Source organism: Jaculus jaculus, chromosome 6 (assembly GCF_020740685.1).
Source record: "Jaculus jaculus isolate mJacJac1 chromosome 6, mJacJac1.mat.Y.cur, whole genome shotgun sequence".
NCBI lineage: Eukaryota > Metazoa > Chordata > Mammalia > Rodentia > Dipodidae > Jaculus > Jaculus jaculus.
In genome coordinates this window covers 146,924,017-146,942,555 of record NC_059107.1, presented here as the reverse complement: position 1 = coordinate 146,942,555, position 18,539 = coordinate 146,924,017, and the positions used below count along the sequence as shown (strand labels likewise).

The 18,539-nt window shown below is 43.3% G+C and overlaps 1 protein-coding gene across 4 annotated transcripts in view; it reads right to left on the bottom strand.

Moving 5' to 3' along the window:
• The window catches only part of Txnrd1 (thioredoxin reductase 1), a 106,654-nt gene that overhangs the window by 18,864 nt on the left and 69,251 nt on the right, over nucleotides 1–18,539 (bottom strand). For all 4 annotated transcript variants that reach the window (XM_045151560.1, XM_045151561.1, XM_045151562.1 and 1 more), the window contains exons 3-11: nucleotides 17,253–17,325; nucleotides 15,352–15,471; nucleotides 10,972–11,114; nucleotides 10,236–10,351; nucleotides 8,731–8,956; nucleotides 4,395–4,487; nucleotides 2,385–2,461; nucleotides 1,418–1,574; nucleotides 309–416 (exon numbers count right to left, since the gene is read on the bottom strand). In XM_045151560.1, coding sequence (XP_045007495.1) covers nucleotides 309–416; nucleotides 1,418–1,574; nucleotides 2,385–2,461; nucleotides 4,395–4,487; nucleotides 8,731–8,956; nucleotides 10,236–10,351; nucleotides 10,972–11,114; nucleotides 15,352–15,471; nucleotides 17,253–17,325 — 1,113 coding nt within the window. The remainder of the gene's footprint in view (nucleotides 1–308; nucleotides 417–1,417; nucleotides 1,575–2,384; nucleotides 2,462–4,394; nucleotides 4,488–8,730; nucleotides 8,957–10,235; nucleotides 10,352–10,971; nucleotides 11,115–15,351; nucleotides 15,472–17,252; nucleotides 17,326–18,539) is intronic.

Sequence of the window (18,539 nt, the reverse complement as noted above, 5' to 3'; positions counted from 1 at the left end):
CAGTGAGACCCTACCTCGGAAAATAAAACAAAAAAAAAAAAGATAAATAAATAAATAAAATTTTTTTAAAAAAAGAAAAAGGAAACCGGGCATGGTGGCGCATGCCTGTAATCCCAGCTCGGGAGGCCAGGTAGAAGGATCGCTATGAGTTCAAGGCCACCCTGAGACTACAAAGTGAATTCCAGGTCAGCCTGGCTAGAGTGAGACCCTACCTCGATAAGCAAAAAACAAAACAAAACAACAACAAAAGCAAGCAAACAAAAAACAGAAGAAAAGAGAAGAGAAAAAAAATCAAAAGGGAAACTTACTTCAATATTTTCTTCCCCAAATTTCTCCACCGCTTTCTCTTCAGAAAGTCCACAACACCCATACTCCAAGGGAGTAAATACAGTTGTTGGAACATTTTCATAGTCACACTGTTTGAGAAATGAAAGAAAAATAAAATTAAGATCAGCAAAATTGTAACTTACAATAAAAGAAAAGGATGTATTTCTAAAAAGTTCAAACTGGAGGAAGAACGCATACGTTTAACAAATTCTTACCAGAATCACATCAAGTCCAGTCCTAGATCCTTCCCTGTACACCAAGAACCACTGTCAGCACTAGATCCTTACCTGTACACTGAGAACCACCTCAAACTCAAACTCTGTTTCCTAAGGGTTCTGTCTTGACTTATCAGATACTCAAAACTACAATGAGGGCTGGAGAGATGGCTTAGCGGTTAAGTGCTTGCCTTTGAAGCCTAAGGACCCCCGTTCAAGGCTCAATTCCCCAGGACCCACATAAGCCACATGCACAAGGGGGCGCATGTGTCTGGAGTTTGGTTGCAGTGGCTGGACGCCCTGGTGCCCCCATTCTCTCTCTCTCCCCCTCTTTCTGTCTTTGTCACTCTCAAGTAAATAAACAGAAATATACCAAAACAATTTTAAAAAACTACAATGAATAGGATGTACAGAGACTGAGTCCTGTTAATTTTTTTTTTTATGAGGGTTAATGTACACATGTATTAATCTTTTTTTTTTAAGAGAAAGACACTGACTTGGGGGGATGGGAGGGAGGAAGAAAATTGGTACATCAGGGCCTCCAGCCACTGCAATCATACTTCAGATGTGTATACCACCTTCTGTGTATGTACAACCTTGCACACATGTCACATTGCATGTCTGGCTTATGTGGGATCTGGGGAATCGAAGCTGGGTCTTTAGATTTCACAGGCAAGCACCTTAACAGCCCAAACCCTAATATATAAGAATATAATGCTCAGAATACAACTAATAATACCCTCATAGGATGTCATCACACACACACAAAAAAAAACCCTTCATCATTCAAGACACAGAACAGTTCAACCTCCTCCAAGCTCCTAAGGGAGCCAAGCTTCTGAGATGTCTCAGTGGGAGACAGTCAAAGCACTCACTTTGACAGTGGAGCCAGCATAGAGCCGCTGAGCCAGTAATTTTCCTGCCTGGATAGCGACAGGCGTGAGCTCCAGCTTCCCCTCCAGTATGTCACCAATGGCATAGATGTAAGGCACATTGGTCTGTTCTTCATCTGTGACGGGTATTTTTCCACTCCTGCAAATTTGGTGTAAAAGCCATCAGTAGTTACCACTATTAACTAAATAAAACAACATTCTTTTTCTTCTCAGGAGAAAGGCAATGTTCCAATGTATTAAAAACAAGTCAATTCACAGGAACCACAGTACTTAGAGACAATTCTGGTCATTTGTTTGAAAAATTGGACAGGTGTGGTGGCATACGCCTTTAATCCCAGCACTCAGGAGGCAGAGGTAGGAGGATCACTGTGAGTTTGAGACCACCCAGAGAGCTAGAGTGAGACCCTATCTTTAAAAAAACAAAAACAAAAGCTTACAATATAGTAGTTAAGAGTGAAAAATGCAAATGCGAACAGGGAATAAAGAACACGGAAAGACTTGTGTGGGAGCAACAGGAGGCGTGTCCTAAGCCTGAGCAAAATGCTCCAACTGCCACAGAATCAACACCACAACCAAGGCACTGGTGACAGGGGAGATGGCTCAGCAGTTAAGAGTGCCTGCTGTGCAAGCCTGAGGGCCTGTGAGGGCCCAAGTTCGATTCCCCAGCACCCACACAAATAGCTGGGCACGGCCATACGTAAAAAAAAAAACTGTGAAAACAGCAGCTCTGGATTGAGTGAGACTCTGTCTCAAGAAAAGAAGGGCATGAGGGAAAAGAGGATAGCCAACCTTCTTCTCTGGGCCCTGTACCTATGACATATGTACCTGCCACATGCATATACTACACACATGTATTACATACACACCATGCTACATCCATATACAGACACCAACTGATCAATACTATAAATAACTGAAACGGTGCTGAAGATAACATATGATTTCTTACTTTTCATTGATACTCACGCCCACCGTTTCCAAACCAATATTTCTTGTACAAGAATCCCTTCCTACTGCCAGCAACACCTGAAAAATTAATATGCAACTATTAACAAAGACCACTGTATGGATTAGGCACATTTTTCCAACTAAGTTCATCTAATTTCATTTTCCAGACTTGGAAATACATACTCCATTAATCAAATTCAAGAGTTTAAATAAATTAAAACTTCAAATTAAAAAAAAATTTTGAATATGATACAGAAGAAATCCTTTATTATTTCTTCTGAAGCAAAAAGAGTTACTGCCTTAAGTACCCTGGACAAGTGAGGGACACAGACACACCATCTATGGCTGAGTTATTTTCTAGGTGGTGTGGGAGACGAAAGGGAAGATGGGACAGCAGTCCTACCTCAGCCGTTCTAGCAGAGTCGACCTCCCTATGAGAATGTCTCTCTCCCCAAGGATGTCCTTCACCCCTCTCTAGAAGGGAAGAAAAGACCTAAATGGCCCAGTGCCCTAAGTCCCACTTAGTGGATGGGAAATGCCCAGGATGCTATAAAGTCACCACGGTCTTCAGGCACACACACAAACGGTAGTCCACTAATCCCACAGGGGAAACAAGGCTGACAGACAGGAACTCCTTCAGGGGAAACAGTACCCAGAATCAAGACAAATGGAAAACCATTCCAAAAACACATTTTGAATTTTAAAAGGGGGAGGGTATGCTGGAGCCAGGCATGGTAGCACACATCTCTAATCCCAGTACTTGGGAGGCAGAGGTAAAGAGGATCGCCATGAGTTCGAGGCCATCTTGAGACTGCATAGTGAGTTTCAGGTCAACCTGGGTCAGAATGAAAACCTACCTCAAAAACACTGAAAAAGAAGGCGGGGGGGGGGGGGGTGGTGGGGTGGGGAGGCCAGGCATGGTGGCGCTCGACTTTAATCCCAACACTATGGAGGCCGAGGTAGGAGGATGCCAGCTGGGACTACAAAATGAGTTCCAGTTATCCTGGGCTACAGTTAGACTCTACCTCAGGGGGAAAATTATCTGTCTTATTAAAAACTTTTGGCCAGGGCATGGTGGTGCACACCTTTAATCCCAGCATTCGGGAGGTAGACATAGGATTGCCATGAGTCCAAGGCCAGCCTGGGCTACAGAGTGACTTCCACTTCAGTCTAGGCTAGAGTGAGACCTACCTCAAAAACAAATAACTTGGGCTGGAGAGATGGCTTAGCGGTAAAGCGCTTGCCTGTGAAGCCTAAGGACCCTGGTTCGAGGCTCGATTCCCCAGGACCCACATTAGCCAGATGCACAAGGGGGCACATGCGTCTGGAGTTCTCTGTCCCTCTATCTGTCTTTCTCCCTGTGTCTGTCGCTCTCAAATAAATAAATAAAAAATAAACAGAAAGTATTTATTTTTTTTTTATAATTTTTTTTTTATTTGAGAGCGACAGACACAGAGAGAAAGATAGAGGGAGAGAGAATGGGCACGCCAGGGCTTCCAGCCTCTGCAAACGAACTCCAGACATGTGCACCCCCTTGTGCATCTGGCTAACGTGGGACCTGGGGAACCGAGCCTCGAACCGGGGTCCTTAGGCTTCACAGGCAAGCGCTTAACCACTAAGCCATCTCTCCAGCCCCAGAAAGTATTTTTTAAAAAGACAAGAGAGACCGTGTTCCTGTGTGACAGCGCTACAAGAGGGAGGCACGGTGACACTGGCACTAGGCACGTGAGTGCTCAGGTCACCTTCCATCTCCTCTGGGCAGTCTAGAATTAAAAAAACAAACAAAAAACAAATAACCCTTTTGCTGCCTTTTTCTAGCACTGAAACTACAGTGCTTTAATTTATAGAAGAGAATCTAAAGCCATCCTTTTGCCAATAAATTGTATCAGAGAATTAAAATATCCAAGAATGAGCACAGAACCAGGGCATTAGAGAAAGAGCAAAGTCATTCAAGTATGCAACATAGACCAGTCTGCCTTCTGAGGAAGTACCAGCCTGGGTCCATCCTTACCGTATTATACTCTCCCTCGATGAGTTCCTTACCACTGGTAGACTGAGCTACTACCCGGAGTCGGCCTGGTGTCCCTGCTTCAATTTGCTCCACCTACAAAAGCAATAAAGTTTTGCTCTGAAATGAAGACACTTTACTTTCCCCTTATATTCACTGAGCCCAAAGTTAGTCAGAGTCAGCCTAGAAGGATTTCCTATGTACTAACTCCTCACTTCACAAGATTAGGATAAGTGGCTCTTATATACATCTCCTGCTTTCTCACTAATGTTGCCTAGTAGAGGCTTTATTTTTTTTTCTTTTTAAAAAAATATTTATTGATTTATTTATTTGCAAGCAAAGAGAAGAGAGACAGTCAGAATGGGGAGACTTTATTAAATTTTCAAATAGTCTTAAATGAGGGAAAGAAGCAGAGAAAGCTGGGGTTGGGAGCTGGCTCAGCACCAAGGGCTCTTGCTCTGCAAGTCTGCCAACTTAAATTCAATCCCCAGCATACACGTAAAGCAGAATGCAGTGGCACACACACGTGCAATCCCAACATGCCTATGGCCATGGAAGCCTGGAGAATCCCCAAACATGCAGGCCAGCTAGCCTGACCTCCCAAACTGGTCACAAGAGAACAATGAGAGACCCCGTCTCAAAGAAATTTAAAGAGGTCCAATATCCCAAGGTGGTCCTTTGACCTACGCACACACACTATGGCATACATATGCACCCCACCCACACACAAATACAGATTTTAAAAAGAAAGCAAAGGAGTTAATTCCAGGTCAGCCTGAACTAGAGTGAGACCCTACCTCAAAAAACAAAACAAAACAAAACAAAACAAAAAAAAACATGAAGAAAGCAAAGGACAATCCCCAACACTGAGTCAAGGACTTCTTGCTACTTCTAAAGAACCATCCATCAGTCCTAGGAGAGCCACTTTGTCCAATTTCCAAGCCTGCTGCTGACCGCAGATGCTCAGCACTCATCAATACAGAATACACACTGAGAAGGTCAGTAATTATCAAAGTAGCAGCTAGAAAGTCCTTTCAAAAAAACAAAACAAGAAGGATGAAAATAGATTCTTCTCTCTCGCCATGCACAAGAATTAAGTCCAAATGGATTAAAGACCTTAACATCAGACCGGAAACTCTGAAACTGCTAGAGGAAAAAGTAGGGGAAACCCTTCAACATATTGGTCTTGGCAAAGACTTTCTGAATACAACCCCAATTGCTCAGGCAATAAAACCACAGATTAACCACTGGGACCTAATGAAAATTACAAAGATTTTGCACCGCAAAGGACACAGTGAAAAAAGCAAAGAGGCAACCTACAGAATGGGAAAAAATCTTCGCCAGCTATATATCTGATAGAGGATTAATATCTAGGATATACAAAGAACTCAAAAAGTTAACTAATAAGGAATCAAACAAGCCAATCAAAAACTGGGCTAAGGAGCTAAATAGAGAGTTCTCAAAGGAAGAAATACGAATGGCATATAAGCATCTAAAAAAATGTTCTACGTCACTAGTCATCAGGGAAATGCAGATTAAAACTACATTGAGAGTCCATCTCACTCCTGTCAGATTGGCCACCATCATGAAAACAAATGATCATAAATGTTGGCGGGGATGTGGAAAAAAAGGAACCCTTCTGCACTGCTGGTGGGAATGCAATCTGGTCCAGCCATTGTGGAAAACAGTGTGGAGGTTCCTAAAACAGCTAGAGATTGATCTACCATATGACCCAGCTATAGCACTCCTAGGCATATATCCAAAGGACTCATCTCATTTCCCTAGAAGTACGTGCTCAACCATGTTTATTGCTGCTCAATTTATAATAGCTGGGAAATGGAACCAGCCTAGATGTCCCTCAACAGATGAGTGGATAATGAAGATGTGGCACATTTATACAATGGAGTTCTACTCAGTGATAAAAAAAAATGAAGTTATGAAATTTGCAGAAAAATGGATGGACCTGGAAAGTATTATACTAAGTGAGGTAACCCAGGCCCAGAAAGCCAAGCGCCACATGTTCTCTCTCATATGTGGATCCTAGCTACAGGTGATTGGGCTTCTGCGTGAGAATGAAAATACTTAGTAGCAGAGGCCAGTAAGTTAAAAAGGAGACATAAAGGGTAAAGAAAGGAAGGGAAGAGGATACTTAATAGGTTGATATTGTACATATGTAATTACAATGAATGTAATGGGGAGGTAATATGATGGAGAATGGAATTTCAAATGGGAAAGTGTGGGGGTGGGGAGGGAGGGAATTACCATGGGATATATTTTATAATCATGGAAAATGTTAATAAAAATAAAAATTAAAAAAAAAAAAAAAAAAAAAAACAAGGGCTGGAGAGATGGCTTAGTGGTTAAGCGCTTGCCTGTGAAGCCTAAGGACCCCGGTTCAAGGCTCGGTTCCCCAGGTCCCACGTTAGCCAGATGCTAGTTAATACTAGCACTCAGGAGGCACAGGTAGGAGGACAGCCATGAGTTCAAGGCCACCCTGAGAATATAGAGTGAATTCCAGGTCAGCCTGGGCTAGAGTGAGACCCTACCTCAAAAAAACAAACAAAAAACCCAAAACAAACAAAAAAAAACAGGTAAGGAGCCCCATCCTACCTCGAGCCCTTGACTCCTGTGCTTCAGTGAGGTCTTTTCTGTACTGAAACGCTTTCTTCCTCAGAGTCTTTCCACACACACTCTTCTCTGAGCAAAATGTACTCTCTCCCACCTCCACACAGAAGGTTTCTTCCACTCAGCACTATTTAATACAATGAGTTCAAGGCCACTCTGAGACTGCATAGTGAATTCTAGGTCGGCCTGGGCTAGACTGAGACCCTACCTCAAAACCCTACCCCCAAAAGAGTTCAATAGCTGACATCAGACACCATGGTGACAGTGCACTGATTTCTACAGGGTCTATAATTCCTTGAATGTTAAGAGATTATACAGGGGCTGGAGAGATGGCTTAGCGGTTAAGCGCTTGCCAGTGAAGCCTAAGGACCCCGGTTCGAGGCTCGGTTCCCCAGGTCCCACGTTAGCCAGATGCACAAGGGGGCGCACACGTCTGGAGTTCGTTTGCAGAGGCTGGAGGCCCTGGCGCGCCCATTCTCTCTCTCTCCCTCTATCTGTCTTTCTCTCTCTGTCTGTCGCTCTCAAATAAATAAATTAATTAATTAATTTAAAAAAAAAAGAGATTATACAGGAAGATGTGACACTATCACAAAAGCATATACTCCCTAGCAGGACCACATACAGGTGCCTCCTAACCACAGTCCTAAATATAGCCTGTACACCTATGCCCCCAAAACCAGCAGGGATGGTCAAGCCCTGGTAACTCAGGAAACCTGAGACTGAAGTGTCACAGCAGGTGAAGCAGCCACTTTAGACTTCCTCTATGCTGCATGCTGTTCCAATTTGCTCCTCCCCACACACCCAGGGCAACACTTAAGAGATTTTATTAGGTTAAGAGAAGGAAGGAAGAGAAAATACAGAGCACTCCTGCCACACAGAAGGCAGACGGGGGTAGAGAGCCCACATGGGAGGAGTCAGGGTCCCCTTCCCCATCTCAGCCCACCAGGGCCAAGATGAAGGGCGCTTAACAGAGCAGGGACCTGGAAGTTCAGGAGAGATGAAAAGCCAAAAGGAGCCCAGTAACTTTAAACATGTTAGACTGTTAGCTAACTCTATGACAGATGTTGTTATCTTCCTTACTTTCCAGGAGAAATTCAGAGGTTAAAACATGCTGCCTAGCCAGGCGTGGTGGTGCACGCCTTTAATCCCAGCATTCGAGAGGCAGAGGTAGGAGGATCACCATGAGTTCAAGGCCACCCTGAGACTACATAGTGAATTCCAGGTTAGCCTGGGCTAGGAGTGAGACCCTACCTTAAAAAAAAAAAAAAAAAAAAAAGCTTCCTAAATCATACAGCAAATAATAGATAAGACAGATTTGATTCCTGTTCATTTCAATGTCAAAGCTCGTATGATTACCAATCAGAAGAAAGACATCATAATCAAAGAACTCAAACTAACTCATTGAGAGAAAAACAGTATGTGTGACATTTTTCAACTTTACCAAAACAGTACTACTTCTACCACACCAAAGGGGAGATGCTAAGTGATAGACTGCAATTCATAGGTGGAACTGTTAAACAAGTCACAGATGTAACTTAGCTACTTTTGACCTGTGAAACAAAGATTAAATGAGAGGGAAAACATATATTGAAAACTGTTTCCAAGAAGCTAGTTGGGAAGATAGCATTCCTGATGGGCTATGGTGCCTAAAGCATGTTACTACCACAATCTTAACTGTCTTCTATAGAAAGCATAAAATCAACAAGCTACTTACTTTAATTGGAACAAACTGTCTTATAAACTTGATGCCATGCTCTTCCATGTGTTCACCAATTTTGTTGGCCATATCCTGGTCAAATCCTCGAAGGAGAATGGACCGAACCATAACAGTGACATCTAAACCAATTCCAGCAAGGAATCCAGCACATTCCAAAGCAACATAGGAAGCTCCAACCACCAGAGTCTTACCCGGGCAGTAAGGCAGGGAGAAAAGATCATCACTAAAAAGAAAAAGGGAAAAAAAAAAAGATAAGGGGGAAGGAATATTCATATATGAAGTGACTAAGGTAAGTATTTCCACGTTCCTACAAACAAGGAACTTAGCACTACACATATTTAGCTGGAGCCTCTGTAACGAAGCTTTGACAGGCTTGCATTCTCTCTCTCTTTGCTATCACTCAGGAACTCCAGAGGACAGCAAGGTCAGTAGCTAAGTCAAGCAAACTGTGTAACTGATGGCACCAGTCCAACCCCGTCACATCAACGGACGGTGTACTGTTGGAATACATTATATGCTCACAAACCCAAACCTACACCCTGATTCTAGCACTCATCTTTCACTGGCTGAAAACCTATGTTAGTTCTCACCCGGAGCATCCATCATTAAGAATGGAAGCCAGCTGGGCGTGGTGGCACACGCCTTTAATCCCAGCCCTTGGGAGACAGAGGTAGGAAGGAGGACTGCTGTGAATTCGAGGTCACCCTGAGACTACATAGTGAATTCCAGGTCAGCCTGAGCTAGAGTGAGACAACCTGAGCTTGAGTGAGATGCTACCTCAAAAAACAAAACAAAAAAAAAGAATGGAAGCCAAGTGTGGTGGTGCACACCTTTAATCTCAGCACTCAGGAGGCAGGAGGCTTTCTGTGAGTTCAAAGCCAGCCTGGGACTACAGAGTGAGTGCCAGGTCAGCCTGAGCTAGAATGAGACCCCTTCCTTGGAAGAAGAAAGGGAGCAGGAGGGAGAAACCAAATACACATACACATGACCATACTTGTAAAATGTCTGTTAACATGCATAAAGCCTCCAACTGGGGCTGCAGAAGATGGCTTAGCAGTTAAGGCATTTGCCTACAAAGCTAAAGGACCCCAGTTTGATTCCCCAGGACCCATGTAAGCCAGATGCACAAGGAGGTGCATGCATTTGGAGTTCGTCTGTAGTGGCTAGAGGCCCTGGCGTGCCTATTCTCTGTCTACCTCTTTCTCTCTAAGAAATAAATAAAATTTATTTTTAAAAGCCTCTAACCGTAAACAGCAACGTAAGTATATACCTACATACAAGTATGTTGCAGCAGTATTAACTCTGTGTAGCCAAATGACCAACATTTGCAGCTTTGAGTTCTTAAAATGCTATTAGTCCATCTTTATCTACCACTAATCACCAAGTAGAACAAAATGTGGCACAGAACTCTTTCTAAAGTTCAAGAAATGAACTAAGGGGGTTTGAAGTAAGCAGCAGAAGCCCAGCGCGAGCTGGGTTCCCCTCTGCCTGTTCTCTCTGACCTGCTGATGCAGTACTCTTTGTCTCCGGGGATGCCCAGGTAACGTGGCCTTTCGCCAGTGGCAATGAGAAATCGCTCCGCTGAATAAATTTTTTCTTTGCCTTTATTATTTGTTGCCTACAAAGGAAGCAATATGTCAATTCAAATTAAGTAACTGAAAACTTTATAGCTAACAAAGACTTCACCACAATGTCTCACTTGGTAATTCAGTAAGGAGATGTTAAGGCTGAGTAGACAAGAGACCTGCTCAAGCAGGTCACAATGCTAGCAAGTGGCAGAGGCAAGCCTCACTTCCAGGTACTTCTAGTACATTTCTCCCCCACGCCTACAGAAGACCACGTAAATGACAGCAGTCACCAAATGGATAGTCTGGACAAAGTTATATATGTGTTTCTGTGTGTGCGCGCACGTGCACACACAAATATATTTATAAATATCTATGTGTGTGTTTGTGTATACATGTGTATATATATCCCTCCCCCCCAGGATTGTGCCTTAAGTATGAACCGGCTTTGGCCACCAAGCGGCATCAAGCTAGGATGAATAAAGGGCTTCCACCTGTTCTGGCCCCGACTGACAGAAGGCCACCACCAATGAGGTGGTGCGCTGGCCACTGTCAGAGGGTCTTCACTCATATTTTTTACTTTAACATTTTGCAGTATGTTTTTCTCTGCTCTCACCAACCAAATCTTAAATAAAGGGATAAGGATTATAGACAATGTAGCTTTTACAATTACCTTAATCCTATGGGGACCAATAAACTTCCCATAAGCATTCTCATAGACAACTTTTTTCTCCCGGAGGGCTACTCGGTAGCCCCAGTTCAGCGAGCCAATATGATTCTGAACAGCTTCTGTCATTTTCTCCCAGTCATGTTTAACTGCACATAAGAAACACGACAGAACATTGAGCTCTTCACACAGCCTAACAAGGCTCAGTAACTACTTAGATGAAGTATGAGCAGAATTTTCAAGCATTTACTTATTTAGTTAGTTAGCCAGTTAGTTAGTTAGGTTTTCAAGGTAGGGTCTCACTCTGGCCTGGGCTGAACTGGAATTCACTATGTAGTCTCAGGATGGCCTCAGACTCAGCGATCCTCCTACCTCGGCCTTCTCAGTACTGGGATTAAAGGCGTGCGCCACCACGCTCAGCTCAAGCAATTTAAAATTTCTTATTTATTTGAGAAAGTGGGAATACAAAGGTCTCTTGCTGCTGCAAACTCCAGATGTATGCCCCACTTTGTGTGCGTGGCTTTACGTGAGACTGAGGCTAGTAGGCTCCGCAAGCACCTCTACCCTGAGCCTAGAACAGAAGTTCCAGTCCAGAAGAGCAAGCTCTTCTCTTTGAGCACACAAGCGACATCTTCACCTTTAGTGGTCTTCCCCTTTTGGAGAACACTGTTACAGTGGCCCAAGCAGACGGAGTAAGAGAATATATTCAAGACAGCAGTGAGCAGTTTTCAGCATAGCTGCCCTAAGTAACAGTACAAGGCATTCTGGAAATTCTCAGTACTAAAATAAACACAACACAAACTCTTTCCTTCTTTTTCTACACATGAAATGGAATTTTACTTTGTGGTGAATGAGGTGACATTAGGACTTATGATTGTGCTGGGCATGGTAATGCATGCTTTTAATCCCAGCACTTAGGAAGAATAGGTAGGAGGATCACTGTGCATCCGAGGCCAGCCTGGGCTAGAATAAGACTTACTGTATTTGTTATAACTCAATGAAAGTTTGACTGGCTGGATGTGGAGTTCCTAAGCCAATAACAGAACATGTTCTAGGTGCTGGCACACAATGGCACCATGGGCCTGATATCATTTTGATTAATAATTTTTTTTTGTTTTTATTGTTTTTCAAGGTACGGTCTTACTCCAGCCCAGGCTGACCTGGAAGTTACTCTGTAATCTCAAGGTGGTCTCGAACTCGCAGCAATTCACCTACCTCTGCCTCCCAAGTGCTGGGATTAAAGGCGTGCGCCACCACGGCTGGCTTTGATTTATACAATTTTATTGAAATACTGAGAAACCAACTTACATATTGTTCAGGGCCATTTTTACACTATAAATGCAGAGCTGAGTGACTGCTATGGAAACTGTATGCAAGAAAAGCAGGCTCTTACAGCCTAAGTACCGTGTATCCAGAAAGGTTAGGTGACTCACCAAAACAAGAGATCCCCCCCGCCCCATCAGACTCATAATTAAATTAACCCTGTGGGTCAAGTTTCTAAAATACTAAATTTAAAAATTTCAGTGGGTAAAAACAAGTCCTTAAGTCAGGTACAATACTACACACCTACAATCAGCCCCTAGAAGGTTGAGGCAGGAGGGCAGCCTGGCACGCTTAGAGCTTAAGGGCAGTGTTAGCTATGGAGCAAGGGTTCTGTCTCCAAACAACAACCACAATCTTTTTGTCATTCATTCATCAATGTTACCAATAACCAGGAAAAAACAAAACTAAGATAATTATATTCAGGTGACAGAGGTCTAGTCCTAGGGAAGCTGTGATTTGGAAGACAAAATGAAAGGAAAGCTTTTCTCATGAGAATAAGACACAATTATAACTAAATATGACATCAATAAATTTCATTATTTCATCCAGGTGTGGTGGCACATGCCTTTAATCTCAGCACTTGGGAGGCAGGGATAGGAGGGTTGTCATGAGTTCGAGGCCACCCTAGGACTATATAGTGAATTCCAGGTCAGCCTGGGCTAGAGCGAGACTCTACCTGGAAAAAAACAAAACAAAATAAATAAATTTCATTATTTCAAAGACCAACTCAAATGAAATGATTAGCCCTAATTAAAGCACTCCTTCGTGGCTCAGGCTCTTGGACTTCCAATTCCAAGGTCAAGCTCCCTTTCACTGCCGAGGTTCCTTGCTTCCTGTGGCCAGAAGTCAGCCACCCTCACCTCCAGTGTCTGCAGTGTGACTATGCTCAGGCTATTCCCACCAGCCTGGGATTAGCATCCCGGCACTCCTGCTGCTAGTACAGTCCTGATCTTGCATTCAGAACCTGAAAACTGAATTTATGTCTTATAATAGTCCCATTCCCACTTCATGTGCACTGGAACACTTGATTTCTTGAACATACTTGCCCTTTGACCATGACCACCTCCTGCATTCCCAAACATGGCCAGGATTCTTCCCCCTTTCTCAGTTCTCCTATCAGTAGAGCCTCAGCACCTCTCCTGATGCCTCTGGAATGGAATTCTAGCCGTCCAGGCAGAACTTGCTCACACCCAGGCGTACCCACCTGCCCATGACTGCAGTGGGGACTAAGTCAACTCCTGGTTTTCCCTATCCTTGTACAGGGAGCAGGCTAGCCCCTTAGACTCAACAGACGCAAGTAAACAGAGCTTTTAGCATTTTTGGCCCATCTTCTCAACTGCACCTCCAAGCACCATACGTCCAGAATAAAGGACAATGATTTACCTAAGGTCATGTACCCATCTGAGGAAGTCACATGCATAGTGTATTGGAAACATCAGTGGGGTCTCAGGAAAATACAGCCCCATTATAACTGATCTCTGCTGCTCTCAAGGTAACGACACTGGCGTGCTGAACCTTGTTTGAGATAGGGCCATCCTTTAGTTCTCAGCTAGGAAGAGAGCATCGGCATTCTCCTGACTCCACCCCCTACACTGCAGCTTCTTTTTATTACTCACAATTTTCATACATGGAGATAATGTAATTTGATCATAATCCCTTCCTAATACTTTCCTCTGGCCCCACATAGCCCATCCCCCTGCACTAATCTCCTTCTTTCCAACAAGACCCTCTTCTATTTTGATGACTTTTTTTCTTTCAAGGTAGGGTCTCACTCTAACCCAGATGGCCTCAAACTTACGGTGATCCTCTTAACCTCTCTGCCTCCTGAGTGCTGGGATTAAAGGTGTCTGCCACCATGCCCAGCATTGTTTTCACATTTAATAAAACTATTAACTAAACTCTAAAAACACCAGAAAATAATTTACCCAAAGCTACTGGCTAGATTTTTTCCCTCAAATGCCCCACATTAGATTAGGGCTTCTCCCAAGGACAGAGTGAAAGCCATCATGAGTCATGAGATGAACTGACCTCACACTTATTATTCTATCAGATGACACAGTCTGTCTTCATCCATTCCCTCTTCAGCTTACCTAGGGTTTTCTGGAAGTCTCCCCAACATTTCTTTAAATATTTTATTCATTTACTTATTATTTGAGAGACAAATACAGAATGTGATACCAGGGCCTCTAGCCACTGCAAATAAACTCCAAATGAATGTGTCACTTTATGCATCTGGCTTACATGGGTACTGGGGAAATGAACCTGGGTTGTTAAGCTTTGCAGACAAGCACCCTAGCCACTGAGCCATCTCCTCCAGCCCCACTCCCAATATTTTTAACCCAACAAGCTTTAACTCTCCACCATCAACAATACCTCCTCCAAATCCTGCTGAAAAAAAACAGATTAGAGTGATAATACACACCTTCAGTCTCAGCGCTGTAGGAAGAACTCATTGAGTTCAAAGTGAGACAGGACCATAGCTTAGGCTAGAGTGAGGCCCTGCCTTAAAAACAACAAAATAAAATTTAAAATAATGACAGTAAATAATAAGATAGGTGTGGTGGCACCTTTAATTCCAACACTCAGGAGGCAGGGATAGGAGGATTACTGCGAGTTCAAGGCCAAGACTAAATAGTGAATTTCAGGTCAGCCTGGGCTAAAAGGGAGACCTTATCTCCAAAAAAGGGACAGGGCTATCTCTCTCTTCTCTGTCTGCTTGCAAATAAATAAATAAATAATCTTTCTTTAAAAATTATGGCTGGGAAGATGGTTTACTGTTTAAAAGCACTTGCTTGTAAAGCCTGCTAGTCCATGTTTGATTCCCCAGTACCTACATAAAGCCAGATGTACAAAGTGGCACATGTGCCTTGAAGTTCATCTGCAGAGGGAAGTCCTGGCATGCTCATATTCTCTCTCTGAACTCACAAATAAAAAAAAAAAAAAAAAGCAGTAACTTTTAAAATGCCAATAACAGAAACAATTTCAGGGTATCTGCATGAAGCACCACTGTGAGGTCATGATTCAAACCCCCAAAAGCACAAGCAGAACATCTCTTCCCAGTACCTGTGTCGTCGACTTTCCACCCGTAGTTGCGGGAATCCTTCAGGGCTTGTCCTAACAAAGCTGCTTGGTGCATCAGCTTTTTAGGTATGCAACCCACATTCACACATGTTCCTCCCAGACCTGCAACAACAGTGCGAAATTAGTCTATAGCCTGGCTTTACAGGCCTTCAAAGAAGTCAACTACTGTGAAGATGCAATAAATCTTTTATATGGGTAATGTGGCTTTGTTCAGGTATGGTTGCTCCCAAGTCTTGTGATATTCCTAAGTTCAAAGAGCTCAACACATACTCAACACAGTAATGCCATCAAAACAAAAAGAGAGAAATTTCCACACAATCTTTATATACTTCAAGGACTCAAACTTGACTGTTGATAAGGGTGCCAAAAGTGGAGATTTGACATGCATATCCCTGCATTTGCCACTGGATCTACACCAGAGCTGACCAAGGGGTGATCATGCTGAGCACGGTTAGGCTGCAGCGGGTCTGAAATAACATACGACATTCAGTGTTTATATAAATTCTTAATAATATACAGCTACAGCTTTCACTTGTTTCTCCCAAGAACTCCTGTCTCGTTCTCCTGGTCCACCCTCCCAAAATACCACCTCTCAGCTCAAGCACCTTGTGATTGCTTATTTCCACTAGAACAAAAAAAAATGCAGGCAGGTAGGTGGGAAAATAGCAGGAATCAGAGAACAACAGGAGTGGCTCTGACAGTTCAAAGGCACGTCCTCTGAGGAAAAGACTACTAGAGCTCACCATAGAGTCCAAGCTCCACAGGGTGGGGACACATGTAGAATGAGAAGAGTGCCTGACACTGAGTCCAACAATGAAGCATTTGCTGAATGGATACATCTAGAATTGTGATACCATATGCATATGATCTGGATCTGATACAAAGTAATCTTCCCAAAATTGACCCACCACATCTCTCCTGCCTCAACTCCCTCAAAGGCACACCACCATCTGCTTTCATCAGACCAAATCCCTCATCTGCCTACAGAGGCCCTGTGCAGCTTGACCTGCCTTTCGTTTCCAGCTCTACTTCATTCTGCCTCCCGCTCTGACGACCCAGCTGTAGTCCAGGTCTCTTACCACTTTGCACTTCCACTCTGAGAAAGACAGAAAAGCTGCTTGGAGGCTCTGCTGCATCTGCAGGCCTCTTCTAAAGGCCACCTCTACAGAAGCCTTGCCTGCAACCTTCAAACTCTCTCCTTGACCCAGTTCCTCTCTATCTCACTATATAATTTCCAGTACCATTTACCACAAATAGTAAAAAGTCCTCACTATCTTCTGTCTCAACTCTAGAGCACAAACTCCACACAAGGGCAAGAACGCCTTCCATGCCATGTTCACTGCTTTGGCTCTGTGGCTTCAGTTCATAGGCCATCAATGAAACACTGATGAGCAATAAGCCTGGTTCTGACTCAATGTAGGAGCAATGCAGATTTAAAACAGAAAGTTGGCCTAGGTGGGGCAGGGCTGAGGTAGGAGGACCACAGTGACCTTAAGGTCAGCCTGGAGCTACAGAGTGAGTTCCAGGTCATCCAGAGCTGGAATGAAACCAAGCCTCAAAAAAAAAAAAAAAAAAGCTAACAACAAAAGCTTAAAACGTTAAATTTTCAGCTATCGAGACCCAAAGTATAGTAGATTATACAAATATTCCAACTAGTCACCTTTAAATCACAGCTTGCAGATAAGGCTTCCACTACCATCCTAACTGACTACACTGAAGAACCTACATTGTCAGCACTCGACTTGAGCTAATTTTATTTAACTTAGCTCAAGCAAAACTGTTTTTAAACTGAATGCAATAGGAATCATCTACCTGACTGCCAGGAAAAAAAAAAAAATTCCTCACTACTATAAAATCACTTCTAAAATATCTCAGATGCTTACCCCATCTAGTTCCCAGAGGAGTCGGGGTGACAAAATCAAGGACCATTACTTTCTTGTCATACTTGGCTGCCTCCTGGAAAATGAAATTATCAAACGAGTTAACAACAGCTTGGAACTAGGTAATGTTTTTATTAAATCACAGTGCCTAAAGCATACCAGTGATGATTGTCTGGGAATTGCATATACCATAATGATTAGTTCATTTCTAGGACAAAAAGTGAGAGAGGAAGTGGTAGGAGGTTTCACAGATTGTGCAGATTACAGTTGTAAAACTATAGAATCAGCTAGAAACCTTAAAATCCTCTTAAAAATTATACTCTAATAATAGCAGATTAAGTGATAATATGAAAGAAGAAGAAAAAAAAAAAGACTCCCTATCATTTTCTGGCAGAGATCTGTTCTCTTTTCAGGGACAAGCCTCAGATCCTGGCAACTAAACCTGCAAAACTCCTGTGTCCTTCAAACACACCACCACTAGAGGACAATAAACAGTATCCTGAACATTCTTGACTCACTTTTATAGACACACTGCTTCCTGCTAGACAATGGCCCGCTTATAATTTGGGTTCCTTTCTGAGAACCTACCCTTACTATGACAGTAAATTTCTACTATCAAGGAAGAGACATGCCTCTTGGGCAGGTCTGTGAGAGCATTTCCAGGAAATAACTTGAGGTGGTTAGACCCGCCCCAGAGTAGGCAGCCCTTCTGGTGGTAGCCCATATGAGGAAGTTCCAAGAAAAAAAAAAGCCCTTTTTGCCTGGCTGTCCTTGCTACTAACTGGTGAGCACCTGTTTCTATCATCTTTTGTAGACATCAGAAATAAGCTTCTTCAGCCTTCCAATGTGGCCTAAAGAACAGTGGCTCCCCAGATATCTTCTAATCGTTCAATGTAAGATTGGGGCTGCTGAGGTATCTGGCCTCATGGACTCAGCTACCAGGTTCTCAGACTTGAGCCTGCAGACAGCCTGTGGACCGCCCATCCCCTTTGTAATATATATATTAATTTTATCACTTCTTCACTTCTTTTCTGTGCGGGGGGGGGCGGGTTCGTATGTTTGTTTGGTTGGTTTTTGGAAGCAAGGCCCCCACTCTAGCCCAGGCTGGCCTCAAACTCACAGTGATCCTCCTACCTCTCCCAAGTGCTGGGATTAAAGGCATATGCCACCATGCCCAGCTATTTTATTACTTTTGTTCTTCTAGAGAATCCTAACTACCATATTCTCTGACCACAAACTGTACCTTACTTTTTCAAAGGATGACAGGCCTAAGGGCCCTTCACATAGGCA